The sequence below is a fragment of the Bacillus rossius genome, chromosome 8 (assembly GCF_032445375.1).
Source record: "Bacillus rossius redtenbacheri isolate Brsri chromosome 8, Brsri_v3, whole genome shotgun sequence".
Lineage (NCBI taxonomy): Eukaryota > Metazoa > Arthropoda > Insecta > Phasmatodea > Bacillidae > Bacillus > Bacillus rossius.
In genome coordinates this window covers 49,856,167-49,874,449 of record NC_086336.1, presented here as the reverse complement: position 1 = coordinate 49,874,449, position 18,283 = coordinate 49,856,167, and the positions used below count along the sequence as shown (strand labels likewise).

The window sequence follows — 18,283 nt, the reverse complement described above, 5'->3', positions numbered from 1 at the left end:
GGTTTCGGAGAGGCTTCGTTCCACTTGTCAGGTTTTGCGAACAGAATGGTCACTCGGCCCGATAACGACGACGTATTTCGTCAGCTTTTTTAAATATTTTATTTTATATCTTAAATAAACCCACAAAATAACAAACATACATAATTATGATTTCGTTATGTTTGAAATAGAAAAAAAACGAGCTATTGACTAATTTTAAACTTGTAAATTATCTGTAGGGATCAAAATATGTATTTTAAATTAGTGCAGTTAGCCGCAATTGTTTCGTGCATAATATTTTTAGGATTATTTCGTTGAAAAACATTACAGTTAAAACAAATATACATCAGTTTAGTTGCAATTATTTGGTAAAAAATAGTCCGAGATTTTTACCCTGAAACACTTTAAATTTTGAGTATGTTTTTGATATTTTCAATATTTAAAACATCGGAGTTTCACGAGTGCAAACCCAGTGAATGATGGCTGCAGCTAAATTAAAATTCTACTATTTAAAAAACAAACAAAAGTTTTATGAATCAACCAAATCGTATACAGCCTCCGACATAAGCTTCTACCAGATTTCTGGTCAAACATTTTTAACAGAGATCACATAATTTTTTTCCATCATAATGATAACACAACGAAAGTTGATTGGCTGAAATTTCCATCTTTGTAGGAAATTCTGTAAAAAAAAATTGTCTAAATTTCAATGAAATCGGATTTCAGTTTAGAAGAACATCTAGCCACAAAATATTTTTTCAATAAACCTCCAACTCGAACTACACTTGTGAGATTATGAAAAACTAGAGAGACAATTGATAGCAACCACCGAATTAAAGCTACAAAGCTGAGAGTTTCCTCTAATAGTAATAATAACAATAATAATAGTAATAATAAAAGATTTGCAATTTTCTGAAACGTATTTTTAATCCAAACGCAGACTAAGACCATCATCCAAGGGGAATCTGTAGAGGATTTTAAAAAAAGGGTCTTTTAATAATTAATTGTCACAATACAGAACAGCTTCTGTTTTCCCGAAAGTGTTGCTTTTGTCGCCAGTTGCTATTATTTTTAATTGGATGCCTCGTATTTGAAGTCTGAAAACTTCTGCTGCGGGGGAAAAAATTAATTAAAAGTTAGTTTCGTAGTTGTCGTGGCAAAAATTAAAAAAATAATTTTATACAAAAAAATCCAACGTGCGTGTTAATCAATACAGACTCGGAAAGAAAGTCATCATGATTATGGAACTTCAGCGAAGTGCTTAAATGTAGCAGATTTATTCTGAAAGGAAAATGAAAGATTCTCAACTTGATGTGAAACTGAACGCAAAAAAAAAAAAAAATACATTCCGCTGTAGTTTGCCAGAAACAAGCCAATAACCCGCGACTTTCTTCGCGCAATCTCTGGGTATACTTAACTGATATTTTACAATTGGAATAAAATTTCGTAATTAATTTCAAACTTTTTTTTAACTAAATAAATAGACCAAATACAATTTTAGGTGTATGTAAGATTTAATTTGTAACAAAACCGTTTAAGAAGGATATTTTCTAAAGTCGTAATGCGTAAGTCTGTATAATTTTTTTTATGTATTAAGTACGCGATTAATAACAACCGTTTTAGTGTTTTACAGGATGTATTTTACCTTTATGAAATCAAACTTACGTCTTTTTCATTTTATGAAGTGGCCAATTTTAAAAAAAATTGTGAAACACGTGCATTTTTCGTTTTAATTTAAGATTATGTCATCGTTTACACTTACACTTCCATTTACTTTGGTTATGGCTATGCTAAAACTTATTAACAAATATATGTAATTTAACATAAATATTTCTATTCCATTCACAAAAAAATAATTGCTAGCGCCCTTAACCTTAATTCTGAGTAATGCCTCTCGCGGATATTAATGGACGAAATTGATAACGTGTGCAAAATATTACCAGTTCGGTATTGTGATTGAAGCCACTCTCTGCGATACGAAAATAAACACGCTGGTTTAAACTTTAATGTGTATATTATGTCGGTTTTACGCTCAAGAACATCAATGATAAATTTCTCAAAGTTTTATTTAGAAGAAAAACTAAGTACCTCTCAAAAAGGTGCTTTGGAGCGACATCAGAAAATGTTGAAATAGTTTTACGTTCCATTGCACCTAGACACCCCCTCCCCTCTCCACCCTCCAAAAAAGCAACTATTAAACTCAAAAGCTTATATAAAACATTTTTATGAAAACGATACCAACCTTATTTTTTTTTTTTAGTTATAACTTCCAGACCAGTGTTTAAAATATATAGACGTTGGTCGAGTTCGTTATTGGGCAAAATCAGACAAAGTGAGTGGAAATTATGTATAATTTTTGAAAAAAAAAAAAAAAAACTCAAACTTCCTCAGTATAAAAATTTTATCCGTTTGGAGTAGAACCAAAAAACTTTTAAAAAATCTTTTAAAAATTAAAAAAAAATTCAAAACCCGTCATATGTGTAATGACGAACCATAAGCCAACAAAACAATTTCTGTGAATACTTCACAAAAAAAGCAGCTTTTATTGCTCGTAATCACTTAGTGTGAGTCGGAGAAGGTTACATGTACCACTGCTGAATCAAACGACGCAAAAGGGTTACAAAAAGCCAGACAATTTATTTATAACCCAGGAGGAAAAAGGGCGGGGAAGGGGGAGGGAGAGGAGAGACGAATGTCGCATAAGTATTCGAGCAACTTGTTAACCATTTACCTGCACGCAAGTAACCTGCCACCCGAACAAGGTACTTTCCCCCCTCCCAAACCCCCTCCCTCTCTCAGTGCTCGAATAGGAGGGGTCGTTTCATTGTCCGCACCGTCGCGAAGTGAAGTTTTCCCGGGAGGGAATTTTCTTGTTCTCAAGTTGCACAGGGCTCTGCATAGAGAAGAGGACCTCTCCTCGCAACACTGTTCTATGAAATTCACCCAGCGTTGCCAGCATCCTAATTATGTCGTGTTGAAGGGGTAGTTTCCAAAATTAATTTGCTTCTTATAGTTTTGTACTTTTGCAGGTGATTTAAATTGAAATTATTTTTTTTAATATATGTTTTTATCAATAAATAGTTTTATCTATACAATAAGTGTATTTTTAATGGTTCTAAAACCTTAAAGCGCAGTTTCCATTTCAGTATTTCTTTCCTTGATTGAGAGAACGAAATCGTTTAAATAACCTTTTTTTTTAATAAACTGTTTGTATGAAGCCAGTGTCACAAAAATCTTAATTTATTAGTAGCCTGTAACATTTTTATACCAATAAAAGTTTAGTTTTACAAAACCCGAAAAATGTTTGGCTTAAACTATTTTGGGGGAACATTTTATATTATTGATTTATAAATAATATCATAAAAATTACATTTTTAGACACAGGTTACCTATACATATGAACGGTTTATTCACAACTGTTTACCACACGATTATTTTTTTTAAACCATTAAATATAGCCTTATTAAATATATAAAACCATTTTCAAACACTTTGCCATGGTTATATTATAAATCATTCAAATAAATAAACCAAAAGATATACTTTAGGATAATTTTTCCTAAAAAACATTTTGTATTACATAGATCTGCTTAACACGCTCGCTTGAAAACTTATTTATGTAAATTTAATGTTCAATAAATAATTCAGGCTCCAACAATGTTTTAATACATTTATTTAGACATTTGCATCTAAGATTTATATTTGTATTTGATAATGAAGATGACAGTCTTTATTTAAGTTTATGAAAATCAGTTTAATTGAATTATAAGAGAACCGTAAGCTTAAAATAATTTTCATTACTGATAAAATAATCAAATACGAGATAACGACTACCATAGTAGAAACACCTCCAAATCAGGAAAATTCCAACTGTTTAAACTGTTCCATCAAGTTACCGAGATTGTACTGTTTATATTATTAACACAAGTGCGCTGATAAATCTGTTTATTTTTTTTAAACTGGTTTTTCTCAGTGATTCGCACTATATTGGCAGTTTCTGTGATATAAACTAGCTTGGTAGTCATCACAGACGTATAAAGAAAATTTAAATCATTTGTAGGATTATAATGTTTAACAGTGTACACGAACTGCGTGCATGAATCATCTTAAAGTTTCTTCGTTTTCGAGGTCGATAAATACAATGAAGAATTTTGAGACTGTCACATTTATGGTATGAAAATGGGCCGGTGGCGGAAAATGGTTTTCAGGAGAGGAGGGGGTAGTATCCCGTACACACCCACCGACTCACGAAAACGTCCGTCACGTTTCCCACTTGCGAAATATTCCGGGTTTGACCCCGCTGGAAATCTAACCTGTATTGCCTTGATGGAAAGCGAGTGATCTGACCCCCTCTCCTCATTTTTTAAAATTGATTTGTTTAATTTGAGGGTTTTATTGGTTTGAAAGTATTTTTGTGGTGAATTTAGACGATTGAAAATTACACTCATTTTTAGCTGGCACTCTAACCCTGAACCCTTTTCACTGAAGTCCTGTGAGCATCCAAATACGTTAGAGAGCCGGACCCAAGTACAAAAAAAGCTTAAATAAAGAAAGGCACTGTAAAGTAAATAAAATGTTAATGTTCTTAAACATTTAATAGGATTTATAAACGTATTCATAGTATTGGAGATTTAACATTCAAATATGGTTCAGTGCCTACGAATTTACTTTTGTTCCTAGACAACTATAAAGAGGGATTCTCGGAGAAATTCTTACAACATTCGTATTTTATTAAAATCCCCCCCGGTACATTAATACGATAAACAGATAAAGTTGACGCAGGGGTGAGAAACAGAACTCGTATTCCAGGACATCCGGGCTTGAATTCCTGTCCACACAAATTGATTTTGGTTTTTTTTTCATAGTTTCACGAATCCACTTCAGACTAGATTATAGGTTCGGTTCCTCACCACAGGTCATGGGAGATTTCTTTCCCGATATATCTTGAGTATTACGGTCTTTAATGACCTCATTGGTAATGAAACAAACCTATGATTAAAACAAAAACAACATGTGAGCGAGTGTCTCAGTACTCGCCAGAGACGTGTAACATCTAACTGCATCAGCGAGAAAATTAATGAGTTCTCATGTTGCAAATACACTTATAATACGACAGTCAGACACTAACGTCGAATTCTTAAAAATAATGCCGTGCCAGATAAACATACACAAATTGTGTTTTTAACTACATTTCTTGACGCGAATCACACGTAGTTCCTGCACCCGCCGCTAGAATTCGATGCCGGGACAGCTACGTCAACTTTTAAATCATTCGATTTGCAGAGCGAAATTTTAAGCTAAATAATGAAACCATTCCGATAAAAGCAACAAAAAAAAATTGGTTGTCTGTAAAGACGGTTTACGGACGATAGCTTAACGTGACAACGTCATAACAAAACATTGATGAAATGATTGCATACTTTTATGAATAAAATTGAATCATTTTTATTGAATTATCACTATTTTGTATGGATACAAAGAAGGAGTGACTTTAAATCTACAATTTAATTGATAAATGTACTTTTATTTGCACTCATTAATTCAAATATATTTATTACTTTAACGAAGAGATTATTTTAACTATAACTTTTATACATGTTTGCTATTTAACTTCTTCCAATCTGTGTTATTCTGTTAAGGATAGGACGATGATAGGAAAAGTAGGAAACGAATGGGAGTGTTTCAAGTTTAATGTGCCTCGAAAAAGTCAAATCGATGGTTGTTCCAATCGAGTGGAAGAGAGATAGATGAGGCGCAAGCGTACAATGAGCGTAACGGGACACTTTTTCGTGCGTGCAGCCGGCGTTGTCACGTCAAAAAAAAATACTTAAAAAATACTTAAAAAATACAAAAACCCCGACTTGTCAGCTGATATTCGACAATGAATTTTATTAAAACGCTGCCCATCTTGTTAAAATTCATTAAACAGTTAGTACTACAAATTTTTTCCTTGGGTGAACTTTGGTTCGAGCCATCCTCCACAGATGGCAGCACCGTGGTTACACATTTTCGTTCCGTGCGACTTCCGTTCCATTCACGGAATTGCTCCCGCCGGATGCAGTTTACCAAGAAAGGGCTAAAACGTCGTGCATCAAAAATAAAAAATAAAAATTAAGTTTAGTTATTTTAGGAAACACTTTGTTTGGCAGGTGATCCTGGTGCCGCACTCGCACAACGACCCCGGCTGGCTGAAGACGTACGAGAGCTACTACCACTACCAGACCAGGAACATCCTCAACAACATGGTGGACAAGCTGCAGGCCTTCCCCAACATGACCTTCATCTGGTCCGAGGTCTCCTTCTTCGCGCAGTGGTGGGAGAGGTAATGTCCTACAGAAAAAAAGGGGCGCGTTTTAAGATGGCCAAGAGTACTTCGCAGGGTTCAAGATCAGGTTGGTTTCGTGACGTCTCAGCTGGGCAAAGTCTCGCATGGAACTTAACAATACATAGTTTTCTGTGAACTAAACAAAATCCAATCATGTCACCATACTCGTTTCTAACGTAATGTTTTTTCTAAATATTGCCCAACCTTTTATGTTTTGTTAAAGTTACTTTCCAGTCAAATAAAATTATCTTTCGTAACTAACTTTTTTTTTTGTAAATGGATCAGAAATATTAGCGTGAAATTAAATATAGGCCTATTTGTAAATTTGTACATTAACATGACAACAACCGTATCACTGCAAAATAGTGTTCGCAGTAATACTTATTGGGTTTTGATCCTTACCCGGGAATTTATGCTTTGTGTTGTCCCAGTGCCTCCACTGGTTAAAGTTATTTGTAAACAGTTTTTTGAATAGCTTCCAGTATTAACTGCGCACATAATAAGCATAATAAAACAAAATAAGATACAATTATTGAATATTATAATATCTTTTCGATTGTTTAAAAAAATTATGCTTCATTGGAACATCAATAAAAATAATATTATGCTCCAATTTTCGTCTCTCGAAAAACGTAAATCATATATGCAAAAATAACAATAGTCATGTGTTGTACAAAGTTACAGTATATTTCTAGAAGAATTACAAACTAATTCTTGGCAAATGGTTTCCAAAGGATAATATGAAAAGAGCGTCAGTGTTTTTCTTGTTTTCTTGTTCGAGATGTGACTCGGTAAGTGACACTTGCTTGTTAGTCGCTGCAGTCAGGTCGAGATCTGGTTGTGGCAAGGATTTTGAACGTTATGTCTTAATCAGTAGTTCCACCTGGAAGTTGGTCCCCGTAGTTCCCGAACTTGAAATAATTGCATTAATTATTAATGATGGCGTTTAGACTGGGTCTTCAACATTTCAAGTTAATTTTACTTTGAGGTACGAGGTAATTTTTTTACTTAAATTTATTCTAATTTTTAGCTAACCATTGTTTGGTTAGTTACATATTTAATTTTTTATTTTTACTTTATCCATCAGTTGTTTTGGTGAACACATATATTTTATTTATTATTTCAATTCTTTTTATTAAGTACAAAATTCTAGATATAGGCCGTTCCTCAATTCGCCGTGCATTTGTTTTCCTTAACACTCAAATAAAAAATATAACTACGTTATCCAACATGTAAATTGTTACGTTATAAGTAGAGCAAAAATATAGAGAAAATTTGAAATGAATTTAAAATCGTCCATAATTCCCAACTAATTTAACGTTAAAATAAATAGAGTAAATTATTTTCGCAACTGATGAAACATAACTATTAGGGATGGGCCAATCAAATCCTCAAACACCATCAAATCCTTAGTATTCAAAGGATTCGATTTTGAGTAAAGGAAACAAAGTATATTTAAACATTTATCAGTAAATAACTCTGAAGTTTACAAGGTCGATTGTTTTCTTAGTACCATCTTGTTACCATTCACCAGGATATTGTAATTTAACGTTTAACTATATAAATAAAATTACAATGTGTATTGATTCTGGAAACATAATTTGTGAAACAAACATTTAAAGTGTTGAATGTTTTCGAACACCATAAATAACATTTTTTTTGTTAATTATTTTGTTTTTAACCCTTGAGATACTGATTCGGATTCGAGGGGTATACATATTTGAGGTACTCTTTAGGATTGAAATTTGAAATTCGGATCTGAGAAAATTAAGATTTGGCGCATCTATATAAATAAAAATCTTAAAATCTCAGGAAGTTCTTCACCGATTGCTTTGAAATTTTGACACAATATGGAATTCAATACGCGCGTGTATTTATATACCTATTGAAAAAAATATATAAAAATATATAAAGGTTAAAAAAACACACCATTTAAATATTTTCATTGCTATAGAGTGATATATATAGATATATATATAGATATATAGGTGTATAGAGGAGATATATATGTAGATAGGGATATAGAGAGATAGATGATTAGAGAGAGAAATAGAGAGATGCTTTGTATATGTGTCCCTACTTCAAACAAATTACAAAATGTCGGGAAGCCATGCAGTTCTTGGACAATTTTAATCTCTTTTTAGGAGGAACACCTGATGTTCCTGAGTCAGTCATGAGGAACTTGTGGGAGCTACAAAAGTTCACCTCCAATTTGTGTGAAAAAAAACTCAAAACAAAAAATCAACACTGAATTTTTTCACAAGAAATAAGCCGTGAACAAACTGTTGATTTATTGCCGTTGATTTTTTTTATTATCATAACTATTTTAACACATGAAAATCTGAACTTTTTTTTTACTTACCCTTTTAATAAGTTTTCCTGCTTAAAAGAAGCACATTTTGTTTGGTTTTTCCAATATTTTATTAAGAGGGTTTTACTGCATAAGCAATGATTGAGGCATTGCAAAGCACGCCGGGCATCAGCTAGTAACCATAATTATCCGATCGATTCCACGTTCATAGAGTTCGCTGACCGCTTCAGTGCCCGGCCCGGTCGGCAACTCGCGCGGGGCCTGAGCTTTGAATATATACACTGTATAGAAGTCGCGGGTGGATAGGATTTACTCTACGTTTTTCAAAAGCGTATGATGAGCAGCTTGGGAACTTCACCGCTGCAGTGCGCTGCCGTAACGCCCTGTATCGTCTTAGTTGTTATTTACACGTTAGAGCGCAGCGCTGTCGCCCACTGTCATTCCCCGCACCCCTCATCCATCATTCACTGCAGCTCAACGTCGTTCAACGGGAGGGGGAAGGGGTGTTTGAAGAGTTCGAAACTTGACCGCTAGGGACCACCACAAGTCGATGCCCTAGCGATGGTGGCGATTGCAGCGGTGAATTAACCAACTACCTCAAAACCGTATTAGAAATGTTAACCTGGGCTGGCGACTTCTATACAGTATATATATTCAAAGGTTAGGGCGAACGTCGTCCTTCTTCGCCCAGCGGTCGGAAGCCATTACAAGCCGCTGGCAGGGAGCCAGTGTTTACTTCTCGCGACGCGCGCACCAGGAAAGAAAAAAAAAAATAATTAATCCGTTCGCGATCCGGCGGCTCTGGGCCAAGAGCGAGAAAAATTATCGCTCCTTGCCGTTAATGTGGCTTCAGCTGAGCGCAGCAGGAAAAAAAAAAACTTTCATTGGACTAAATTTATCGCGTGGTACACCATTTGTGGTCGTCGTGAAAGCCAAAAGCAAATATAACACCTTGCACAGAATATGGGTTTTAGGACAGAATAAATAAAGACTTGAGCTAAAAATTACTAAAGGAACTTTGAAAATAAAATGTTCGCAGGTAAGAATGTTTCTTTCTCATGCTAAAATAATTCCTTTCCATCCGGGCTGAAAAAAAAAAAAATCTCGAGCGGAAGCTAGAATTTTGTTCTGTAAATGGTTACAATTAATAACCGTACAGCGAGATCTATGTTTTAATTCAGTACTAAAACTTGAACTGTATAAATGTGGTCCACACATATGCTTAGCACACTAGTAGTAGGCCCATAGTTCTGTATGTCCGGAAACAGGCTGTAGGCTATTTTTTTAAGTGTTGGCTGCCATCGAGGATGGCATCACAGCTGCCGTAGTTGAAAACCTTACCTTGAAACTTCCCCCTTATTATTTTTTTTTTACCTCAAATACACATTAAAACCCTCAGAAGTTCCCGTTTTTCGAAAATAAAATCCAAGGACAGTAATAAAAACAAAAGAACTGTGAGATACCCCACATAGTCAAATCTTCAAAAATTTACACTTCTATAAACTTGTAAAACTAAATTTATTGCACCATCATAAACTGGTACAAATGTATGTCGATGGCCCCAACGGTATAAAAGTGTATAGGTATATAACAAACTATTGCACCAAATGTTTAAGGACAGGAACGTATTTTCATCAGTTTCATAATGGTTCCAAGGTGTTGACTCTTCTGTTAACTTTACAAAGAGCGCCCGACTGTATCGATGACGAACCACGTGTCGAGCCAAGTTTTTTATCTCAAGGCCCGCTCCACAATGACACGGAAACGGGGACGGATCACGTAAACTGAAGCGTATCTCCCGGAACAGAGCTTCTACAATAACACGCAAGCGGAGACGGGCCCCGTACTGATTGGCTCGGCAATGCTGAGCTCTTCCTTTTTACGTTGCTCCGTGCGGCCAATGGAAGCCTCGAGTAATTGGCTGCGGTGGTAGCCATGTTTTTTATGATTTAAATACGTTCAAAATTGTTTCAAGCTCAAGAATATTTAGTGTTTTACCAATACTTTATAATTTATTTTTATTATATATCTACATTAAGCTAGTACTACGGATCGCGAAATATATATTTTTTTAAATTAAAATTACATTTTGTAACCTTCAAATGCAATCTCATTGGTTGCCACTTATTCCGTTTCCGTGTATTGTGAAAACAGCAGACGCGGTAGTGAAATTCTCCGTGGGATCCGTCTCCGTTTCCATGCCGTCGTAGAACGGGCCTTGAAGATTTCACCAGTCGCGGGTAAATCTCAGCGACGACAAGTTAGCTGGCTACTCGAGGTGTGCCGTGAAAGCAAAGGACAAGTGAATCCAGATCGATTTTTTTATTCCCAGCCTTACTTATTCTAAGTGTATTAGGTCGGGAAGGGTCTTGGGTCAGGGAAGACTGCTCAGTACGTCTCGAGCCGAACCCTACCTGTATTCAGGAAGGGTGACATGCGTCGTGTTTCAGGTGGGGGATTTGCCAGCCACGGCAGCGATCGATTCCATGACTAACTTTACTCTATCTTGAACTCTAGACTATAACTAGTAAAGTTGGGCCCAGGTAGAGCCTGCATAGACACAGGGTGAACTCTGGGGTGCATTAAGAGGGTCCTCCTTGTCAGGAGTGTTATCTGTGTTAGTGAGAGGCGACGCACGCTGGTGCTTCTAGCGCGGTGTCTCTCCTCTGAACCGGCGCGCAGTCTTCTCGTCGTCCATAGGACAACTGTGAAATTTGAGCGGTGACACGAAACATCATACGGCGGAGAAACTAAGACAAAGGTGTAATGCAAGAGTCCCTCAAGTTCTTTCGAGAACCTGTACTGGTTGTTTTATGCCTAAAACTTACTCTGAAAACACGATTTTTTTTAGCCATTTTCACTCTTCTAAAAATACTTAATTCGGATACAATTAATTTCCTTATGGGCCCTCAACAAATTATTAAATGCTTTACGTAAACAGACCTCCACTTGGATATCACGAGCAGTTTTTGAAATCTCGTGGTTTTTCCCTGAAGCTCTGCGCACCGTGTGTGTGTGTATGTGTGCCCGGGCATACGGGCGCCTTAAGCAGCAGTTTTACGGGACAAGCGAGAGTGAATGGTCAAGGGGAAGAGTTGGGCTGGGCAGAAAATATTTTTTTTTTGGAGGGGGGAGGGGGTGCTTAGACATATTTATAGCGCTGGCGTGGGGTTCTCAAACCACGATCCCCGCACATCGCCGTCTTCCTCCCACACTCCGCGGGGGAGATATTATTTTTTTTCCCCCCACCAACACGCGATGCGGAACGAGGTGTTATCCTCGTAATGTCCCTCAGCCCTTCCCTTCCCAGGCCGGCGCCCGCGTCAACCCTGCGGAATTTTTAACGGCGAATGTCTGCGGTGGCGCCCCTTCCCCTCCCCCTCCCCCGGCCACAGCCGCCAGGCGAAGTGTTATGGATGAGAGTGGAGACCTGCCAAATTGCTTTTCCCCGCGCATCGTTGCCTGCCCCTACCCCTATCCATTCCTTTCACCCCACCCGCAACCTTTTACCATCTTCCCTTCTCCCGAATGCCTCAAGGCTAGGCAGGGTAAATGCACGCGAAAGAGGTTTTTTTTTTAGCTCCTTCGCCGCCGGGAGGGAGATTAAGGCGCCCCGACGGAGGTGAGGCGTGTGTGTGTGTGTGTGTGTGAAGGGGTGTTAGCGGAGGATTTTGAAAGGTAATGAAGGTCTAAAGACTTGGGCTTGTTTGGTTGCCTTTTTTTTTTTTGTTGGGGAGGGAGGAAGGAGAGGGTGGTGTCACGGCTCTTTGAAGACGAACAAGTCGAGGGGCTAGATGGAAGAGAGAGAGGGGCACATCACAGTCACGTGTTCGAGCTGAGCGCGTTATATGCAGATTAGTTCACTTTATCTCTCCCTCTTTCTTTCTCTCTCTCTTTCTCTCTCTCGCGTGCGCGCGTTGTGTTTACGGCTCGCGACAGCTTAACGGGCCTCCCTAGTAAAATTTTTTAGCGCGGTGGGCCACTGGCCACGTGCTACAGCCAGTGGTTGGGCGGGGCGATATACCTGAGCCTGTCGCCTGCGCCGTGGTGGAGGGGGGAGAGGGCGTTTCAGCGAGGGGGGCGGAAAAATGGGAGGGTTGTCATTGTGTGGAGTCCATTTACTACTTATACCTGCGATTCTGCGAACAAGATCGTGGCAAGAAAGGTGACTGTTTTTCCCTTTCGCTACATTCAATCAAAAGGATAATGTTCTCGCATTGCCTTGCTTGCTTCCTGACAGTGTTTATTAACTTGAAACATTAAATTAGTTTTGCGATCCAGTCCATATCCATGAAATGCAAACAATCGTCAATTCTGTTTAAAACATGTATTTTTATTTTTTAATTAACGTTCTACATAATTAAGAGATTTACATACATTACAAAAAATGCTGTCACCAACAATCGATGTGTTAGCTTGTGTTTTCAGGGGGGGAAAAATGCAAAAATTATATCATTAAAAAAATTTCCAACATTATACTTTCGAACTGACATTTGTGTGATGAATGGTTTTGCACGAACAGTTATGCTTTCATTCATAAAAGTATTCCGCACCGCGACGAGAAATCACGTCCTACTAATAATTGAGTAATAAAACTGGGAATAAAATGATGAAAATAATATTAATTATTTTTACTCTTAGACAAAAATCAACTTTTTAAATCGCAATAACGACAAATAAATTTTTAACTTACTTCCTGAATAAAAAGTGTATGTCAAACTTACTTTTAAATTCTGTAAAGAATAAAAATGTCAGGAATAAACAAGTGTTCCCACCAACGACAAATCGTCAACTTTGTATTCTAGGGTTCACGTCGTATTTAGTTACACCAAATATTACTGCCAAGGGCGCCCATATGATAATTTGTAGGGGGGGGCCAGACTTAGGGGTATGAAGTATTTTTAATCTTTTGGAAGACTTAACTGCGGCTTGTTACTAGCCATAAAATAGTTCCAGTTCTGACCCTGTTAAAATTTTTTGTCCTGTTACTAAAATACTAGACCACAGTACTCATTCGCCATAAAAAAAAATCTTTATTGGCTACTTTATTAATTAAATATTAACTATTTTATTGAAACAAATGAATTTTTAGCATTAAAAATGCAGGAATACAGTCCTTAAACTTTTACAGCGTCTCGGGTACACGGATATCAAGAATACAGTCCTTCAACTAATTGCTCTCTTTACCCCTAAATAAATGTCGCGTACAAATTAAATTAAAATAATTATAAAGTTGAAAACGTGTTGGTCAAAAGATTCAACTTTGGGAGAGAAACGATTTAAATATGTTATCACAGTCAGAAAACAGTTGTTTTTAAATGTAACACCTGAAATACGCTTATAATTATAGTCAAAAATTGTTTCACAATTAAATGAATATTACTATGTTTCGATATGAATCATAATTGCTTATCATTTAGAATTAGCACAGATGGATTCAGTAGTCGAGGACTATAAGTTTATTAAGTGATAGTAAAGCGCAGAAAAAATTAGTTTATTATTAAACTAGACAATTTAACCAAACAGTATTTATTTAGAGGTTAAGGAATTAAGTGACACCAAAACCAATGAAAATAATCGAAAATTTCTAAATGCTGACATAACTCATAATCAGCTTTACACAGAAGAGTTTAGTTCAGCGCAATTAATCCACACAAAACAACTGGACAATATGTCGACGCGTATTTTAAGAATATAAGAAGATCCACATCGCAGTATAATTTTTTTTCGTGTCGTGTGGTGCGGGCCCATAGGCTACAGCCTAGATAGCCTGCGCGTAAATACGGCCCTGATAAACCCTTAAATAACATGTTCAGTACTTAACTTCAGAATTAAGAGTACATTAGAACCTCGATTTTACGGAGCCCGGACTCAACGAAGCCGGGTTTTTACGAATACATTTTTCAGGAACCAACTAAAATTCGGAAATTTTGACACCAAAATATATTTAATAAAAATTAAAAAAACACTATGAAAACATATAAAAATATTAATTTTTTATGCACAGCGTATTCATATTTTAAAGCTAATACAACAGCCATTTACCGTTAGTGAATATTGTATAAGTTATTGCGGCATCAAACTCAAAATCGAAAAGAAAAAATGGACTAGTTACACTTTATTTGTCGCAAAGTTTGAAATTTCTTCGATTGAAAAATTATGTCAAGGCCGTAAAAATATATATTTTACCGCAAATGAACTATACTCAACATTACTTACTCATTCCAACATTTCCAGCTCGTGAGCATAGCAACTGAGCTTGAAACCTTGTGAAGCGTGAGAGAAAGAAACGATATTGAGTAGCTACTTCCTCTCCTTTCCGCTAATATCCAACAACCCATGCCATTAGGCATTATCTTGACATGTGTCGCATTCATTACCTTCGCTGCATCGGTTTCCCAGTAAAAAACGCTCAAAAATGGTATAACTGACAGCAAGTAGACGTGACGAGCGAATTTTCAACTAAGTTTTTTTTAACTTACTATACAAACAAATAATTCCCTGTGGCTATCACAAATTCAAGGGCTTCTCGCACTAAAATGTACTGTGTTTTTAATGAATGTCTGTCGTTACAGAGCAGCGTTTTTCTTCACCAAATAAGCCTATGATTAGAGACAGTAAAAATTCGCGGATTCCTTTCAAGACAGGCTGGAATCCAAACTCATTTAGCTTAATGCTGCGTCAGTGATTGGACCGCAATTTACCTGAAGGACTCTAGGCCAATGGCAAAGACTCAACTAAAGAAGTATCGAATCATAAGAATCGCAATAAACAGGTGTCCCGAGTCGGTAGCCAATGACTAGGTGATAGTTGCCCGAGTACATAGAGAATCGTGGAGTCTATCCGAGTGGTCATTGAAACCGCGAATTTTTTCAGTCCCTACCTATGATCACTTTTATGAAACAGTACAGGTGTACACTGAACTGTGTGCTTGATCTCCTCGATTATGTTACTAAAAGTGCGTTCATTCATATTCTTCAAGCCTATCTGTTAAAGATTAACTGATAAATATGATAAGGTGAAGTCCATAAAAATGCAAGGCAGGGAATTCTTCCAGCTCATCAACCTAACCCTGGAAAGTCTCGTCTGTTTTCAGTTGTCTCTGGCAAGGAGTGAACAAGTTTGCAAACTCAAATATAAATTTATTTTAGTAGCACGCGTCTTACGAAAAGGAAAGATATCCAAGAAAGGCATGTCGGACAACCTACTGTCACCACACAAAAGTTAACATGATGCAATGCGTGGTGCAACTGTGTTTAGTCGCTGTGATGTCACTATGCAATGAGGCAAGTTGTGGAATGTTAAAAAAAAATAAGGGGAACGCAAGGGAGGGCAGAGGGCAGATGGCAGTCTTGTTTTTACTATTTAATATTATATATATTCCGTTCAATAAATTATAACATGTATCTTCACGGGGTGGGGTGTTTAAAATTTTATGAAGATAACGATTTTACGAATGCAATCCAAGCGACCGTGAGCGTACGTAAAATCGAGATTCTAGTGTAAATTGCTTACGAGTCTACTGAAGGTAGCGGAATCCTTATCCCTTTAAACACTTTTGAAGGGAAAAAGTGGTTTTCCTCAAATTCAAAATTCCAACATAAATTTTACGTTGTAGACTTTTCTGGACAATAATTCTTATTTGAGTAACTTTAAAGGTGTTAGCTTACCTTAAAAATTGTGAATAATCTGAACGGATGTGACGAATGAGGAAATCTAAGAAACACTACATAATAACACTTTCACTGATTTATTTACACTTAAGTTATTTATACTGACTGAATACACTAAACTAAATCTAGACCAGATGCATAAAACTGTAGACCTAAAGACTATTGAAAAATCTCTGTTTTGAGATGTTATTTGTGAACATACACATTATGACGAAAAAGTAGCAAAACATTTCGCCGTCTACAAGCACGTGTCAACTGTCGCGTCGTCTAAACTCTGACTGTTCTAAATCTGTTGTGTTGTGTTATCGCGTGAGCTTGGGTAGCATTACGAAGGGGAATGACTCGCCACGGGCGTTGCGCTTGAACAGCGTTTTCTCCCTGTACACAACACCTTATATCGCAGCGGCAGAAACTAATGCTTGAACTAACATAAAAAATGAAGCAGACATGTAAAAAACGATATACAATAATATCTTCGTGTTGAACCACTTCTACATAATACCGAATTTAAATAATTTTCTTTAAAGTAAAGCACCTGACTACACTATTTTTTTTCCTTCCCTGAAAGCTAGGGGGGGGCCACGGCCCCCCCCTGCCCCCGGGTATGGGCGCCCTTGATTACTGCATATTATTATTTTCTGGCTCTTATTACATGTTTAGCATTTTATTTTATTTTTGCATATTTTTTTAATGACTTTAACGTTGCATAATATGATGAATAAGTATACACGAATGAACTGGAATCACGTTTCGAGTTACATACAGACTGTTCACTACGAGCAGTGTAAATTTCTTAGCTGTTGCAACAGCGGCCTACAGGTGGATTCAGACTGCAGGCTTAGTCAGTCACGCTGAATCCACCTGAGTTCAGATTTTATCAAAGACAAGTGCGGGTGGTATGGAAGAACTCAGTGTGCACTGACTGTTGTGCTCAAGGTGTCAGTGAAATGTATAGCTGGAATCACGGGCGAAAATTTGTAGGATTCCCATGAGGCCCACGGGATAACGTGAAGATTTTGTAAATGCAAGCGGGCCCCCTCAGACGGACTTTTTTATTTCAGGGAGGTTCGGGCCACCCTGAGATTCTCCCCTCCTCCCGGAATCTACGCATGCAGCTGGAATTAATTTTTACGTCATTTGGTGCTGTATTTAGGCTGTCAAAGAAGATACGAAATATGGCTGCTTTGATAATTGACGATAACTCCTTTTTATTGTGGAATAGTACCCATCTACAAAGAAATCCCTAAATATACCACCACTACTGTTGGGGATTTTCTATACAAACTATCAAAATAATTTTGGTTTCGTCACTGTCACTAGCTATTATTGTATCATACGAAAACATGTATGTTTTGTGTATTAATTTACGGTATTCATCTCTGTCAAAAAAAAAATATATTTTTCGATAATAGAGTGTAAGCAAGGTAGAATACAATGGCTAATTTTAAAATAAAAATGGAATAAAGTATTTTTTGCTTGCAGTAGTTCAAATTTTTGAATTAATTTAGTTGTCTGTTTAAAAAACCCTTCTAAAATCAAAGAAACTACCTACTTCCTAAATAGATAAACAGTGCTTTAAGATCACACGCTTTCATAAATATTTAAACGCCAACATTTAAAATGTAGATTTCACATAATGATAAAATCTTATCTATTTTCATGGTCACGCCTAATGGAAATAATACACAACAATTCGTCATATATGTTTTTTATGCTTTTAATAACTACTCTACACATGAGAAAATTTCAATATACATAAAACTGAGGAACTCTGCATTACATTTTTAATATGTGTACGACACTAACAGAAATTGAAGCATAAAACAACATTTTAATTTTTTAATTAATAAGTATTTCATCAACGTGAGCTTTGCTTTCATCTCAATGAAGCCACTCTACATAGAGGAAGTGCACATGTATTCAGTCTTAACATTAGACCCTCCGGATCACAGAGTAAACGAATGAATGGAATTCATAACATTACGCAGGGTTTTA

At 36.6% G+C, this 18,283-nt stretch overlaps 1 protein-coding gene across 1 annotated transcript in view; it reads left to right on the top strand.

Moving 5' to 3' along the window:
• LOC134534900 (alpha-mannosidase 2-like) overlaps positions 1 to 18,283 on the top strand; it is a 205,034-nt gene that overhangs the window by 157,003 nt on the left and 29,748 nt on the right. The window contains exon 3 of the mRNA XM_063373581.1: positions 6,129 to 6,301. Within this exon, the coding sequence (XP_063229651.1) occupies positions 6,129 to 6,301 (173 nt within the window). The remainder of the gene's footprint in view (positions 1 to 6,128; positions 6,302 to 18,283) is intronic.